This window comes from Belonocnema kinseyi, chromosome 3 (genome assembly GCF_010883055.1).
Source record: "Belonocnema kinseyi isolate 2016_QV_RU_SX_M_011 chromosome 3, B_treatae_v1, whole genome shotgun sequence".
Classification (NCBI taxonomy): Eukaryota; Metazoa; Arthropoda; class Insecta; order Hymenoptera; family Cynipidae; genus Belonocnema; species Belonocnema kinseyi.
In genome coordinates this window covers 47,932,295-47,949,205 of record NC_046659.1, presented here as the reverse complement: position 1 = coordinate 47,949,205, position 16,911 = coordinate 47,932,295, and the positions used below count along the sequence as shown (strand labels likewise).

General features: G+C 31.2%; 1 protein-coding gene across 1 annotated transcript in view; it reads right to left on the bottom strand.

Annotated features, from left to right (window-relative positions):
- Positions 1-3,834: 3,834 nt before the first annotated feature.
- Positions 3,835-16,911, bottom strand: part of LOC117169808 — a 61,184-nt gene continuing 48,107 nt past the window's right edge. The window contains exon 3 of the mRNA XM_033356315.1: positions 3,835-3,991. Coding sequence (XP_033212206.1) covers positions 3,835-3,991 — 157 coding nt within the window. The remainder of the gene's footprint in view (positions 3,992-16,911) is intronic.

Genomic DNA, 16,911 nt, shown 5'->3' with positions numbered 1-16,911 from the left:
ATTATTTAAAATTTCTTTTTCAAAACTTCTCATTACTATGTTTGCAGCTGCTGCAGAAAGGGGCGACCCCATGGGAAGTCCAAGAATTTGTTTATAAAAGACATTACTGAGTTTGCAATAAGAAGATTCTAGGCATAAACTGAGAACTGCATTGAAGTCTTTTTTATTTAAAAATGTATGTACTTTTATTTCATTCCATTTTTTGTTAATTGAGTTTAAAATTAATTTTCAGGATATATTTGAATATATAGATACAATATCAAGTGATACGATTGTATAGTTATTAGGTATAATAATATTATCAATTTTTTTTAAATACCCAGCTGTCTTTAATGTGGTATTTAGTTTTGCCAACAATTTTTTTTAGAGACTTAGCTAGACATTTAGAAATGTTATGTAGCGCAAATGAATTGAAAGTGTTCAATTTATGTAGTAAAATTGAAAAATTCAATTTATGTCGTAAATGTCTAGCTAAGTCTTTACAAAAAATTGTTGGCGAAACTGAATACCACATTAAATACAGTTGGAAATTTAAAAAAAATTAATAATAATATTATACCTCATAACTATACAATCGTATCACTTGATATTATATCTATGTATACAAATATATCCTGGTAATTAATTTTAAACTCAATTAACAAAAAATGGAATAAAATAAAAGTACACACCTTTTTAAATAAAAAAGATTTAATGCAGTTCCCAGTTTATCCCTAGAATCTTATTATTGCAAATTCAATAATGTCTCTTATAAACAAATTTTTGGACTTCCCATGGGGTCGCCCCTTTCTGTAGCAGCTGCAAACATAGTGATGGAAAATTTTAAATAATTTAAACTATAAAATTATTTTCTACTATCGATATATAGACGGTACTTTAATTTGCTTTCCAAAAAATAAAGTCAATGATATTCTTGAAAAATTTAACTCTATAAATGAAAAATTAAAATTCACTAGTGAATTAGAAAAATAAAATAAAATTAATTTTTTAGATTTAACACTAAAAATAATAGACAATAGAATTATATCAAGCTGGTCTAGAAAACCTGTATGGTCAGGATGTTTTCTCAAATTTGCTTCGCATCACCCAACGTGCAATAAAATTGGTGTCATCTTTGGTTTGGTCCATAGAGCGGTAAAATTGTCGGATAGTAGATTTCATAATGAAAATTTAGAAATGATTAAAAATACCTTATTAAATAATGGTTACCCCATAGATCTGTTAAAACTAAAGATAGCTGAACGTTACAGAACTATTAAAAAAACAGTTGACACAAATGAACAAACTACTGATTAGAAAAAAATTATATTAATGCCATTTATCAATGGTTTTGATGAAATTCTTTCCAGAATCTTCACTAAAAAAAGTAATATACGATTTGCCTTTTCTGTTGAAAATACTTTTAATAAAATTCTTTTTCCTAACATTAAAGATATTGCAAATAAATTACATAAAGTAAACACTATAGAATACCATGCTTGAGTTGAAAAGCTATATCCATTGGACAATCTTAAAGACACTTAGGGGTTAGAATTAAAGAGCATGAAAGATCCACATTAAATAATAAAGATAACACCGCCTTAGCAAAACATGCTACTCTATACTCTCACAACTTTAACTTTAATATTAAAGACATTAAAATTTAAAATATTGAACCAAATGAGGAAAAAAGATTAACTCTTGAAATGGTTTATATTAAAAACGAAATAAATGCTATAAATTGCAGAACTAACATCCAAAAACTAACTATTATATATCACAATCTTATTTCTCAAATTAAAATTTAAAAAAAGCAGTCCTTTTCCCGGTCAAACAGTATTACATGACCTATCACATGACTTATCACATGACTTATCACATAACTTATTACATAACCTCAAAATACTGTTATATAATTTTAACCCATAAGTGTCACATGTCTGTCTCTAATTACTTTTTTAAAATGTAACTAAACAACTTAAAATAATTCAGGATTTACGCCTGAGAATATAAACAATACTTTCTTATAATTATCTACAATTATTTTTAACACAAATACAAACATTATCTACAGAAATGTCATATATTTCAAAAAAACTTTCAAACATTTTTTAGTGGTTATAGAGTTAATCCAATTTATATTTACAAAGAAACTAACAAAAAAACTCGTTTAAAAACTATATTATTTTAATATGTATTTATAAATAACACTGTTATTTATAAAATAATTTCAACTATCTTCAGTTTCCAAAACCAGGTAAATATATTTTGTCTCTTCATAGGTTTGATTTCTTCACTACATTATGGCATAAGCTTTATAAAACTATAGGGTACAGTCATATTTGTAAAATATCGTGTTTTCCAGCGCTTACAAACTTTTTTCTAAGAAATTCAATTACGATTTGATAAGGGTACAGATCTGTACCGAATCGCGTCATCTCAATAAGATCTTGAAATAAATACGCTGCCACTCGTATTAGCCACGACTGAATAATTGCATTATCCAAGTAAAGTTAAAGTTCGTAAATTATCTTCGATTTATTTAAAGTTGATCTGGAAAGGTTAATTTTTCTTGCGGTGAATCTTTCACCTCCCTACCGAAAAGAATCTTTGAGTATATACTAAAAATTCTTTAGGTCAAAGAAGCTTAGAGAAATTCTCCGCAGAAACACAGATAGATATTTTTACCGTTCCAGGAAGCTCGTTTAAATGGTCTGAAGGCTTTAAAATATCCTTTCCGAAATTGAAATAAAAATACGATCATAAGTAACAAGCAGAGAGGCTATCTCAATAGAGTAGCCGACACTCAAGGGTCCTTTGTTAAGCTTTCGGATTAAAATTTAGAAGTAGATTTTTTTTAATTTCATAGCTAACAGCCTAAAACATAATAATTCGGAATCTATGGGTTTCGATGACTTCAAATATCTAACTTTGTTTTTTAATGCTTAAAATTGGAATTAATAGAACGTTTCTCATAAATGGAATGAAATACGCCAAAAAAGACAACATTTTTGAATTCAACTAGAAAATTGTATATCAGTATATAAGTTATAATTATAAATAACTATAATAAGAAAATTCATCAATTAAAAAAAGTGTTAATAATTTGAAGAGAAATTTAAAAAGGGAGAGGGGATTAGCCACGATCAACTACTGTCAATAACTCTGCCCGCCCGGTACGTGGCGAATACAAGAGGAACATTATATTACCGCCGCACCACTCTTAAGACGACCACTAAAATGATCTTGAAATGGACCCAAATCTCTCAAACTATCTCCGAGACTATTTGGTTTCAAATCGACTTTGTTTATAGACTCAAATGGGCCAAGCTATTTCGCTAAAGAAAACTCAGAGATTTCTTTCGGTAGGGCTGGATTCGATATAAACTTTATCTTTCGTTTTTTCTGTGTATGGGTCATTTTTACTTGACCGCCAGTCATCTATGGAAAGCGTTACTGTTTCGCATTTAGATGTATCATCTCTAATTCTCTGTCCCATTATAGCATTTCTGAATTTTGATCTCTTTAATATGGCATTGCAATCTCGAATCACGTAATTAGGACCAACTGCACTAAGAAAATCACGTAAACCATCACTGGAAAAGATTGATATCGATAATTATCGATATAACAATTATAATTGTTCCTTTTAAATCATAGAGCTTAAGGCCTTCGATATCTCTTCCTGCCGAACGACTCCAGATTTTAACTTTAAAACACTCATCCGTTGCTTTTCCGAAACTGGGGCCAACTCACAAGGTGAGCGCCGAATTAACATTTTTCGGCGCCTGGGACTAAACCTTGAAGGGGCCCTCTTAAGGGCAGAGAAAATCCAAATTTTGCTGTAAACTTTATTTATTTTCTAGGGTCAGGGGCCCCTCGGCCCCCTGGAGCCTGGGGCACTAGCCCCGCCGTGCCCCTTGGTAAATCCAGCGCTGCACAAGGTGCATCTTTTCCTTGTTCATTTTCGCTGACTAAATGATCTTGATCAATATCTTCTTTTTCATTTGAGCTACAAAAGGACATGGAATGAGATTTTCCTAATAGATTAACAAATAATGCATTTTCGTGAATTTTATATTTAAAGGAGAGACAAAAACATATTTTGGCAACTCTACATAATTAAATGTATAGAATTACATCGGATTAATTTTCATTTGTATAAAAGTCTCTTGGCTTAACTTAATAAGTGCACGTGTCGAAGGTGCTCATTTAAAGCTGATGTTAATGGTTGTACGGAAGTTATTTTTTTCATATTTTGCATTGTGGAAAGTAGAATATTGGGCCGTTCAGACACAAATTCCTAAACGCAAAATGGTTTATTACGTTTATTACATAATTGATTATGTTATAGTGGATGATGTGGTATGAGTGAAGGTTAAGAAACTAGAGGTAGGTGATTATAATGATTTGGATCACTTTCCCTTAAAAGTGATATTAGAGGGACAAAAAAGCAATAGAAATATGAATAAAAAGGGAGCAAATGCAAAAAGTATAGGAAAAGGGGATTGGTCACGAAAAGGAAAAAAAACAGTTTAAAGAAAAAGTCAGAAATATCAAAATTGGCGAGTGAAATGCGGACGAGGAGATGGAAAAAATGATAGGAGCGATAAATATAGGATTAGAGTGCACAAACAAAGATGAATTAGTAAAGGGGGAATAGAAGTGGGTTCAGTGCGGGCTGCAAAGAAAAAAAAGGTCAGAAGTGAATTAAGAAAGTGGAGAAAAGAAAAATGTATTGGGGAATAATATAGGAAAAAAAGAAAGAGGATACTGAGTTGAGTCATCGAAAGAAAGAGTAAGAGAATAAAAGATTTAAGGAAGAGTCGGGGAAGGCTAGGACGGAAGAAGAGGTATAAAAGGTAGTAACTAGAGAAAGAAACAGAAGAAAAATAGTAAGCCAAGATATTGAAATGGTAGAATGGAAGAAATATTTTTTGGATTTGCTAGGAGGAGTAGAGAGAAAAGTTATAAAGGGAGGAAAATATGGTAGAGAAAGAGATAAGGCAAAGGAAATATCAAGGGAAGAAATAGTTAAGATTATAGGAATAATGAAGGATGGAAAATCCCCTGTTATAGATGAGATTCCAAGTAAAGTCTGGAAATATTGAGGGGAGGAACTAGAGGAATGGGCATGGATAATGTGTCATAGAGTATGTAGAGGAGAGGGCTGGCCAGAGTTATGAAAAGAAGAAGTAGTTATACCAATAGTAAAGAAAGGTAAAGGAGAGGAGGTTAAAGATTATAGGGGGTGACGTTGATGTCAAAACTGTATAAAGCATATGTAACTATTTTGTAGGAGAGATTGAAGATAGAATTTGAAGAAAAAAGATCGTGTCACCGAATCAGACAGGGTTTAGAAAAAGAATGGGGGTAATGGACAACATATATGTTCTAAACTATATAGTAAACAAGAGAATTTAAGGGGCAATGATTGCAATGTTCGTGGACTTAAAGGCGGCATTTGACTCATTAGACCGACGCGAAATAGAAAAAGATTTTTTGAAAAGGGGGATAACAGAGGGATTAATAAAGAGAGTATCAGAAATTTTTAGAGAGACAAAAAGCAGGATACAGGTAGGAGAGCAAGTAAGAGATATTTTCTGGTTGGTGACAGGTATGAGACAAGGATGACCTCTGAGCCCACTTTTATTTAATTGATTAATATCAGACTTGGAAGAAAAAATGAGGAGAAAAGGTTGGGGAGGAGTTAGGATAGGGAAGGATAAGATATATACACTGGCATACGCAGAGGACATAGTGTTGATGGCAGAGGATGAAGATGGGATGGCGGGATTAATTACAGGATTAGAGAAATACTTAGATGGATAAAAGCTGAATGTAAATGTAGAGAATACAAAGATAATGAAGTTTAGAAAAGGAGGGGGAAGGAAGAAAAAATGAACAGGGAGATGGAAGGGAATAAAGTTTGAAGAAGTAAAAGAGTAAAAATATTTGGGATATATCGTGCAAACGAATGGAGATCATACAGCTCATATGAGAGAAAGGATAAGAAAACCAGAAGGGGTAATTAAACAGATATGGGGAATAGGAAAAAGAAGGTTGAAAAAAATTGGAGAAGGAGAAACTGGTTATTTGATAAGCTTGTATGGCCGGTATTAGATTATGGAGCACAGATATGGGGATGGAAAGAAAGGAAAGAAAGATATTGAGAATTTACAAGAAATGTATAAAAGGTGGACACTAGGGTCAGACTGGAGGACGCCAGGATATATGGTGAGAGAACAAGCGCAAAGGGATAAGTTAAGTATTAAAGCGGGAAAAGGGCATAAACGAGATGGGAAGAAGAAAGGAGGGACTTCTTTAATGATAGAGAAATAGAAGACGGGACTAGAGTAAACTATAAAGGATTGGAAAAAGGGAGGGGAAAGACAATTAGTCGAAAGGTGGGGGGAAGATTTAGGAGTCAAAATACAATAAATGGTATAAGATGATAAAGAAGGAAGCAGTGCCAAATTATTTAGAAAGGGGATGGGGAGAGAGAAGGTGGAGCAGAATAGCAAGATTTACATTGGAAAACGAGGTAAGGGAGGGGATGTACTGGAAAAAAGAAGAGAAACGAAAGTTTAGAATATATGGTATGAATGAGAGGAGGAAACATGAGAGCATGTATGGGAAGGATGTGGAAGAGGAATGGAACATAAAGGCAGGTGGCAAAATAATGTGGTTAAGATTTAAGTGAAGAATGGATAAGGAGAAGAATGGATGAAGGAGTTGGAGGGTGCTAGAGGAGCGAATGAGAGAGAATGAAAGAATGCACGTGAAAAAAGGCAAATAGAGGTATAAAAAAGTGAAAGAAGAGGGAAACGAAAGTCGCTTAGATTAGAAGCGTAAATATTGTAAGTAATGGTAACATAAAAGTTAAGTAGACTAAGATGCGTTTGCGTTCTCATGCTCTCTCTCTCTCTCTCTCGCTTGCACTCTCGCTTTCGTTCGCCCGCTCACTCGTTTGCTAATAAGTCCTAAATTGCGCTATCACAGGAGATAGAGATAAGGAACTAGATATAAGACTTTATTTAAATAGTTGTAAATAATAGTATATATAGAAAGGATAAGATTGTACAAAAATATAGATATAAGCGGAAAGATGGTAAGGAATGGAAGTCATGTAAACCCTTAGGGTACACATTATGAATAAAGAAGAAGAATAAATGAATTGCTTAGCAAAAAATTGCAGAATTCAGAAGATGTAACCACAACTAGGAAGCTTACGAAGAAGCACATTCACTTATTTCGAATGTTTGTTTGTCATGAAATTCGCTTCTGTAATGGTGTCGTGAAAATTTGGGAGTTTTCAGCTTTATTATTTATATTTTTTATCATTGTAACTTTTTATTTAGGAGTATTTTTTATCTGTTTTGATTTATATGGATGTGAAAAACACTAGGACCGGGAGTTTTAAAAACCTTCTAAATTTCTTAGTTATTTTCGAACCAATTATTAAATTAATCTTCCGCAAACATTTATTTAAGTGGAATTTTTTGTTTATTATTTTTTGAGATCACATATAATCGGAAGTTTGTCCAATTTTTTAAATATGACTTTTCAAATTTTAAATTTATACTATGAAATTTTATTGCGATTTTAGCTGTCTTAGATTTTCGACCGATGTTATTCCTTTACATATAAACAAACATAAATAGGCGAATACAGTAAATTTCATGAAAGAGTGTTATCGCATCACCTACGGTCCTTGTACGCTCCCCTCCGGTTCGGTAGCTAACCAATGAAAAGAGATAAAAAAGCGGGAAGTTTGAATTCAGTATTTTAGAATGACGTCATTGAAATGCAGACAACATTTTCGAGAAAATATTCTAAACATTTAAGTGAGTCCGAATTATACGAATAGTAATCTTTTTTGAGCTTATAATCTACTTTCTTAGCCATATTCCATTCTTCTCACGATTGACTATCTTTCAGTGTCACGAAATGTAATAAACTGTCCGAAGTTTGAGGTGAAAATGCTCAATCTGAGATACTAAACTCAAATTTTGGATATTTTATTTCGTGGCACTGAAAGGTTGGCAATCGACAAAAAATGGAACATGACTGAGAAAATACATTCTACACTTGAGAAATATAGTAACATTTCTCCAAAAAGTCGTGAGCAGTTGCAGTGCCATGTACAAACCTCCATGGCGACTGACATTTCCACCTATCCTAGTATGATATACTTGAAAATTCAGACCATTGTAGTTTACCTTTATTTTAACAAATATTTTATCTAAAAAAAATTTTTGCACTCCTATTTCAAGCACTGAGCTAATCGTTTAGACATTTTCCCCTATCCCAGCATGACCGCGTCCGCGACGTCATGCTACACAACTCACTAATCCGCGAAATATTTTATTTGTTTTTTGATTATATTATATTGATTTGAAGTTGGAAAATTGTCGTACATCCACAAAGGCACTGAAGAAACACTAGCATCCATAAAGCGCCATGGAACCGCGACATTGCTAACGGGACAAATCGGGTCCGTCTTGTGCAATCTCCGCATACAAGTCCTCGCGCAATACACCTTTTCGCTACGCTGGTGGTGTTTTTCATGCAAGAGTCGCAACCGACTCTCACCCCTCCAGCTGAGAAGCTCCAGTTAAAGGAATTACTACACCGCAGTTACTACACTCAGAGTCACGTGTATCTGTATCATTATTGATAGCGGTAATTAATTTAAAATAGACCCGCGCTAAGTCAAGTTTTTAAATGAAAGTAATAAACATGAGTAGAAAAATATATGAAACGTGGACTGTAGCTTAATAAAAAGATGAACTACAAAGTTTGAAAGTACTGTTAAAGAAGAAACGAAAGATTTGACCAACAGTAGTAAGGTAAAAAAAAATAATAGTAATGGTTAAAAAAAATTAATTTCTAACCAAAAAGAAAATAAATTTTCTACAAAATAGTTACATTTTCAGAAAAGAAATTTATCCAACTAATTGATGAATCATCAACCAAAAAAAAAAAATATATGAGAAAAAAACGTTAAAATTCTTTGAAATCGCTTGAAATTATTGAAATTAATTGAATTTTCTAAAAATATCCTGAAAATTTTCGAATCCTTTAAAAGCGCTTAAAATTTTTGAAAGCTCTTGAAAAATCCTTACAAGTTTAAAAATAACTTTAAAGTTTTCAAATCCTTTAAAATCTCATACTGAATTATTGAAATCAATTGAAAATGCCTTGGAATCTATTAAAATATCCTAATATCTATCAAATCCTTTAAAATCTCATATTAAATTATTGTTAAAAATTGAAAATTCCTTGGAACGTTTTAAAATACTCTCAAATATTTCGAAATCTTCAAAATATTTCGAAAGACCTTGGCATCTTTTAAAGATTTCTAAAGTACTTTGGAATTTTTTAAAATAACCCTGCTAAAGTTGTTCAAATTCTTTGAAATTCCTTTAAATTATAAAAATAAGTTGAAAATTCCTTAAGATCCTTCAAAACATCCTTAAATATTTAAAATCCTTAAAAACCTTTTAAATCTTTAAAAAAATTTAAAGCTCTTGAAAATATCTTAAAATTCAATAGATACCCTGAAATATTTTAAATCCTTTAAAATCTCACACTAAATTATTAAAATAATTTGAAAATTACTTGAAATCTATTAAAATATCCTAAAATATACATCAAATTCTTTAAAATATCATTCTAAATTACTGTGATCAATTGAAAATTCCTTGGAATCTTTTAAAATTCTCTCAAATTTTTCAAATCCTTTAAAATCTTTTCAAATACCTAGAACTTTTTATAAAGATTTCTAAAGTATTTAAATTTTTTTTAAATAACCCAAAAATTGGTTTAATTCTTTGAAATTCCCTTAAATTATGAAAATCAGTTGAAAATTCCTTCACATTTTTAAGAATATTCTCAAATATTTAAAATCCTTGAAAATATTTTGAAATCTTCTAGATTTGTAAAAGCTCTTGAAAATAACTTAAAATTGATAACAACCTGAAATATTTCAAAACCTTAAAAAGCTCACACTAAATTATTAAAATAATTTCAAAATTACTTGAAATCTATTAAAATATCCTAAAATATACATCAAATCCTTTAAAATATCATTCTAAATTACTGTAGTCAATTGAAAATTCCTTGGAATCTTTTAAAATTCTCTCAAATTTTTCAAATCCTTTAGAATCTTTTCAAACCGCTACAACTTATTTTTTAAAGATTTCTAAAGTATTTTGAAATTTTTTTAAGGAAACCATCTAGGTGTTTCAAAAGATTTTAGAGGATTTGAAAAATTTTAGAGAATTTTAAAAGATTGCAAGGAATTTTCAATTGATTACAGTAGTTTAATATGACATTTTAAGGGATTTGATATATTTTAGGATATATTAATAGATTTCAAGTAATTTTCAAAATATTTTAATAATTTAGTGTAAGCTTTTTAAGGATTTTAAATATTTCAGGGTATTTTTAAATTTCAAGGAATTTTCAAGAGCTTTGAAAAATTTAAAAGATTTCAAAAGATTTTTAAGGATTTTAAATATTTGAGCATATTTTTAAAAATTTCAAGGAATTTTCAACCGATTTTCATAATTTAAGGGAATTTCAAAGAATTAAACAAATTTTAGATGATTTCCTTAAAAAAATTTCAAAATACTTCAGAAATCTTTAAAAAAATAAGTTGTAGGTGTTTCAAAAGATTTTAAAGGATTTAAAAATTTTTAGAGAATTTTAAAAGATTCCAAGGAATTTTCAATTGATTACAGTAATTTAATATGACATTTTAAGGGATTTGATATATTTTAAGATATTTTCATAGATTTAAAGTAATTTTCAAATTATTTCAATAATTTAGTGTGAGCTTTTTAAGGATTTGAAATATTTCAGGGTATGTTTCAAATTTCAAGATATTTTCAAGAGCATTAAAAAATTTTAAAGATTTGAAAAGGTTTTTAAGGATTTTAAATATTTGAGGGTGTTTTGAAAGATCTCAAGGAATTTTCAACTTATTTTTATAATTTAAAGGAATTTCAAAGAATTTTAACAACTTTAGCAGAGTTATTTAAAAAAATTCCAAAGTACTTTAGAAACCTTTAAAAGATGCGAAGGTCTTTCAAAATATGTTGAAGGTTTCGAAATATTTGAGAGTATTTTAAAACGTTCCAAGGAATTTTCAATTTTTGACAGTAATTTAATATGTGATTTCAAAGGATTTGATATACATTAGAATATTTTAATAGATTCCAAGGCATTTTCAATTGATTTCAATAATTCAGTATGAGATTTTAAAGGATTTGAAAACTTTTAAGATATTTTTAAACTTGTAAGGAATTTTCAATTGCTTTAAAAAATTTTAAGCGGTTTTAAAGGATTCAAAAATTTTCAGGATATTTTTAGAACATTCCAACGAATTTTCAATTAATTTCAATAATTTCAAGCGATTTCAAAGAATTTTAACGTTTTTTCTTCTCATCTTTTTTTTTGTTGATGATTCATCAATTAGTTGGAAAATTTATTTTCTTTTTGGTTAAAAATTAATTTTTTTTTAACCACAAATTTAACTTCTATGTTTAAATGAAAAGTGATCTTTTTAGTTAACATTTTTTGTATTGTATTGAATGCTCTTCTTTCTTGGTATAAAATTAATCTTTGTTGTCGAAAATTTAATTATGATTAAACATTAATTTTTTGTTCAGAAAATTAGTCTTCATGGAAAATAAATTTCTTTTGCGCAAGGTTCATGTATTTTATTAGAAATGCCTTTTTTTAGTATACAATTTAGCTTTTTTGATGAAAATGTAATTTTTTGGTTTAAAATTTTACTATTATGTTGAAAACAATTTAAAAATTTTTTTTGTTAAGTTATGTATTTGATTCAAAATTTTGTTGTTGCAGAAAACTAATTGTTTTAGTTGAAAGTTTAACTATTTCTATTAAAAGTTAGTTAACTATTCATTTATATTAATATAATATTTTATAATTTCAATATTAACATTAATTATGTGTGTGTGTGTGTGTGTGTGTGTGTGTGTGTGTGTGTGTGTGTGTGTGTGTGTGTGTGTGTGTGTGTGTGTGTGTGTGTGTGTGTGTGTAATAGCAATAATTTCCATACTATGTACACCTGGAAAACATAACCTGAAAATCGACGAATGCATGAAATTAAGAATCACGGAAAACATCCAAATCGCCAATTTCTTCAATTTCTTTCAAATGGGGAGCGAGAACGGTAGGTATGGTGGGGGTAAATTTCATCCACGATCTGACAGCTTTGCGAGTAATGGTTGGGAGACGTAAGACAATTTTCGCTATTTAAAGTTTTAAACACGTTTTTTTCGGTTTCACAGTTTTTCAACATTGCCCAATTCATAGCTCGAAAAGTATTTGACAGATCGACTTGAACTCGCGCATACAGATTGCTGAAATATTTCATTTGTCGGTGAACAGCTTCAAATTTAAAATTAAAAAAAAAAAAAAATTTTTTGATAATTTCAAGCGAATTTTTGTTTCAAAATCTGATTTTTATAAAATGTCCGGCATTTTGTGAAATATTAATATTTTTCTAAATTTTTTTAGTTCACTGACTAACTAACTATCTACACTTTAAAAAAAAATTGATTTGTTTATTTTGGACGGTTCCATATCATGTGACAGAGCGGCAATTATCTCTGCGGTAGGTCACAGCTTCAGCAATTCACACCTGCGACATGACACATCTGCGGCATGTCATATCTGCGGTATGTCACATCTGCGGCTTCTCAAATTTGAGGCCTGTCAAGGCTGTGGTATATCATATCTGCGGCAAATCACAATGCGGCATCTCAGTGAAATTCACATTCTTTATTTATGTGGCCAGTCACAGATGTTCCCTTTCGCCCCCCCCCCCTACATGAGACGTTGGAAAAGGGGTACGGGTGTGACCTTATAATATTCCTGTCACTAGTCACTCGGCTGCGTTCCCGCTTTACACGAGACGTTGGAAAAGAGATAGTGTTATCACCTTTCATTATTTTTGTGACCACTCACAGAGGTGCGGTGAAAAATGCCACAAAAATGTTAATTTCACTGTGAGAAATTCCGCGCGGAAGACAAGCAGTTAGATAGAAATTCCGCAGATGTGACATGTAGCAGATGTAACATGCCGCAGGTTTGACTTGCCGCAGAGAGACTTGTCGCATGTAACATGATATGTCCCCATTTTGAACGTCTGTGTGAGGAGTTAGAAATCGGGCAAAATAAACTATCGAATTTGGACAAGTCCGGCTTCTGCCCTTATAAGTAAAAATAATATTAATCAGGCTAAAATAAATTAGTTTCATACTTCAAGAGTACCTGAATAAACCACAAAAGTTTTTGGAACGATTCGTTATTTTTTTCATGCCCAAAAAAATCACCAAAAATACACTAATTTTGAGCCTGTTACACGAGGTTCCCTCCTTAAAACTTATCTCTCTAACAAACCTTCCTTTTTCTTTTTTGATAATACTTTCCGACTTTGAACTTCAAATTTCATTAAGTTACAAACCGCGTTTCATAGTTTTCCACTACTGCTTTATAATTTTCTTTTAATGACTTTACTTTGTTTGATTTGAGCTCAAATTTCGCGAGAACTTACGTAAGTTCGCTAGCGCCTTCTAACTAGCGGTAATCTTCAATTAAAACAAATCCTTCAGTACCAAACAATATTGTTCCATCGTATTCACTTGATTCAAACCATAGGGAATATAGCGAGAGGGTGAACCTACAAGTGATTGTGATGGGTTGAGTAACGCCGGGAAATAAACGACGCCAATCAACTCCAATGACGATGCAATACTGAGGGAAAAAAGGCACGCAGTTTTACGTATATTCTTAAGAATGAAGAGAGAAATATCGTCAATGAACAAATCTTCCTATTCACATCAGAATAAATATCGAAAAGCTGAAAAGGATGTATTAAATTTGTTACAGGTAAACCTTATACTGGCCATAAGGAACGTTGGTGCCAAGCTTCATACGCGTAATGATTTGAATTTAAGAGAAAATTGGTTGCAATGGATTTTTACATTAACCTTATAAACTCCGGTTTTTAACCGTGTTGGCGTTGGGCACCTGGAGTTAAAAAATAATAATACGCGCTATTTGACATAGGAAAGTGTCATATTAAAATAATATATCTCTCTATCACTGTATCAAAATGCACACATTGTCGCCATCATCCCTCCGTTGTAAGGTATTTTATAATTTTTCTAGCAAAAAGTTTCTTGAATCGAAATTTCCAAACCGACTCAAGTTTACATTGAGTCAAAATTTTCGAAACCTCCTTAACAGATTAGATTGATTTAAATTCGACTGAATCGCCGCATAAGGCAAATAATAAATGAATCGAATTTTGGAATCGGCACATTGACGTAACCTTAAATTAAAAACCCCTCTATAAAAGCAGAAAACATATAAAGGCAATCAATTGTTGTTTAACTTTAGATTTTAAAACCCATTTTTTATTCACTAATATCAAAAGCAGACAATATATTATTAAAAAATTATTTTATTGTAAATCTTTCAACAATTCTATTAAATAAACAAAAGTTACATTCAATCCTAATAAACAATTTCTTATTTCCTTCTGTGAAACATTCTCTGAAATTACATGCGATGAATTTTGACAGAAACAATTAGCTCGGAATTTGTTGAAGAAAAAGTAATTTTTAACAGAATACAACGAGTAAATCTGACAATTTCGATTCAACATAAACGAGAGAGTGTTTAAAAAAATTCATCTCATAACTCACCTCTAAACGTCGCCGTTGGTTCTAAGTCGAGTCGAATTTTTTAGCACACGTCTAACCCTTTCGTATGTGATCTCAAAATATTTTAATTAATAGCTTAATCTATTCTGTAAGGACGTTACAAATTCTGTTATTCTCTGATGATAATACAGATTCCTTTACATATGTAGCGCTGTTATATAATAAAATATAACGTTATTACTATCGAAATACATTATTATTGCATTTTTTCATATTTCCCACATTTATATATAAATATAGATTGCAAACAAATTTTAAAAATTTAATTTCCATAAAAGTTTCTTCTTCTCATCTATTTAAAAATGCTGTTATAATTTCACTTTCATAAATATATTTTAAATTCATGCTATATTTTCTGAAATGCATTCTTCTCCGTACGCGACGGGGCTGGGATTTTAAATGCATGTAGAATAAACCTTCAGTTTCATGTTTCTGAAAAAAATTGTGTTTGACCTTGGAAGTGTCGAAAACGAATTTTTTCTTTGAAATGTACATCGGCCGGCAGGCTTGTCGCTGCAGCCATACGTGGCGCTTGGATCGCGATTCAATGTGATAAATGTGTCAGTACAAAATCAGGTAGATAGAAAACTTGTATTGTGCAATGTCATTTAAAGGAAATGTAACTATTTTTGTATGACGTTTAAAAAATACAAAATCAGGGAAGCGTTAAACATCGATCAAACAAAAATAAAATACGATATAATTCACATTTTTTATTAACTCCGCCATTATTTCGATTTTCCGTGTATTTTTTTGAGAAGCGATATGATTGAAAAGACAGAGAAAAAAGATTTTTTCAAGAATCTTGATACAGACCTTGCTCTCCTCCTAAAACACGGTTTTTTTGCTAAATCCCAAGCAGCTTATTACTTTTAAAAAAAAGGAATGTCCTGAAAAATGAGAATTTACTGTCACGCTAGATTTCTCTGAAAATTACACGTTTCACATCCAAATGCTATCCAATTTCATCATTGGACAAATAGTCAATCTACCGTACACCCATACATTGTTTTTTAAAGTTCGAACGGGAAAGAAATTCACCTCAATTATTTTATTATTATTTTAGAAAATTTAAATCACGACACAAAATTGGTTCATTTGTTTAATGAAAAACTGTTGGCTCATTTGAAACAAAAATTTGGAAAATCTGTAAATCATGCAAAAGATTTCGGTATGAAAGATGAGTGAAATTTTGTTGCGACTTCACATGGAAAAGGGGCTTGTGATGGGATTGAAGGTGCTGTCAAAAGACATGCTTATAGAGCAAGTTTGCAACATTTTGATGGAAACTACTTGAAGTCTCCTATCAATCTTTTTCAATGAGCCAAAGTGTTTTTCAAAAACATTTAGTCTAACTTTTTTCCCCATGTCACACACAATGTCTGCGAAGAAAAGTTGCAAACTCGTCTCAGCTAAGCAATTACTATCAAAAATACCCGTCATTATCAACACTTTTCAGCAAAAAAAAAGGAACTGTTCAGTGTCATTTTTTATTTTTTATTTATTTTTTGTATTGTTTTGTAGCAATTTTATGTGAAGTATATCGAACTTGCTTTTCGTTTGATTGAAGTTTAAGGCTACCCTGATTTTGTATTTTTTACTTGATACAAAAATTATTATGTTTCTTTTAAATGACAGTGTACAATGAAAGTTTTCTATCTTACTAATTCCATACCGGCATATTATTACATTGAATCCCGATCCAAGCGCCGCGTCTACACGGAAAGAAACTTAGGGCGACTGCGGTACTTATACGTACCACTGCTGAGCTAAACACACGAGCGTCAGCTCGCCCTGTGTTCAAGTATTTCTAGTTTCTACTGCTCTCTTTTTTTGAGAACGCTGCGACAGTGATCCCAGATCTGCAACGAGATGCGGTCCAATACTATGACACGGCTATGTCTGTGTGAATATAGTAGGAGACGCTATAAATGACTGAGTTGCGCGCCCAATCCATTTCTCCTCTTCTGAATTTGAAAACTCAAAGATGCACGATTGCCGGTCGGAGCACTTCGTCGATTCTATTCATATACCTATTTGCTAACAGCTAACTGCTTTGAACTAAATTCAGGAGATTGGGATTTTAATATTTCCAGATTTCGATGCTGACGATTCTCATGATTTGAATAGATCGCGCGCCTCTTGATATGCGTATATTTTGAAG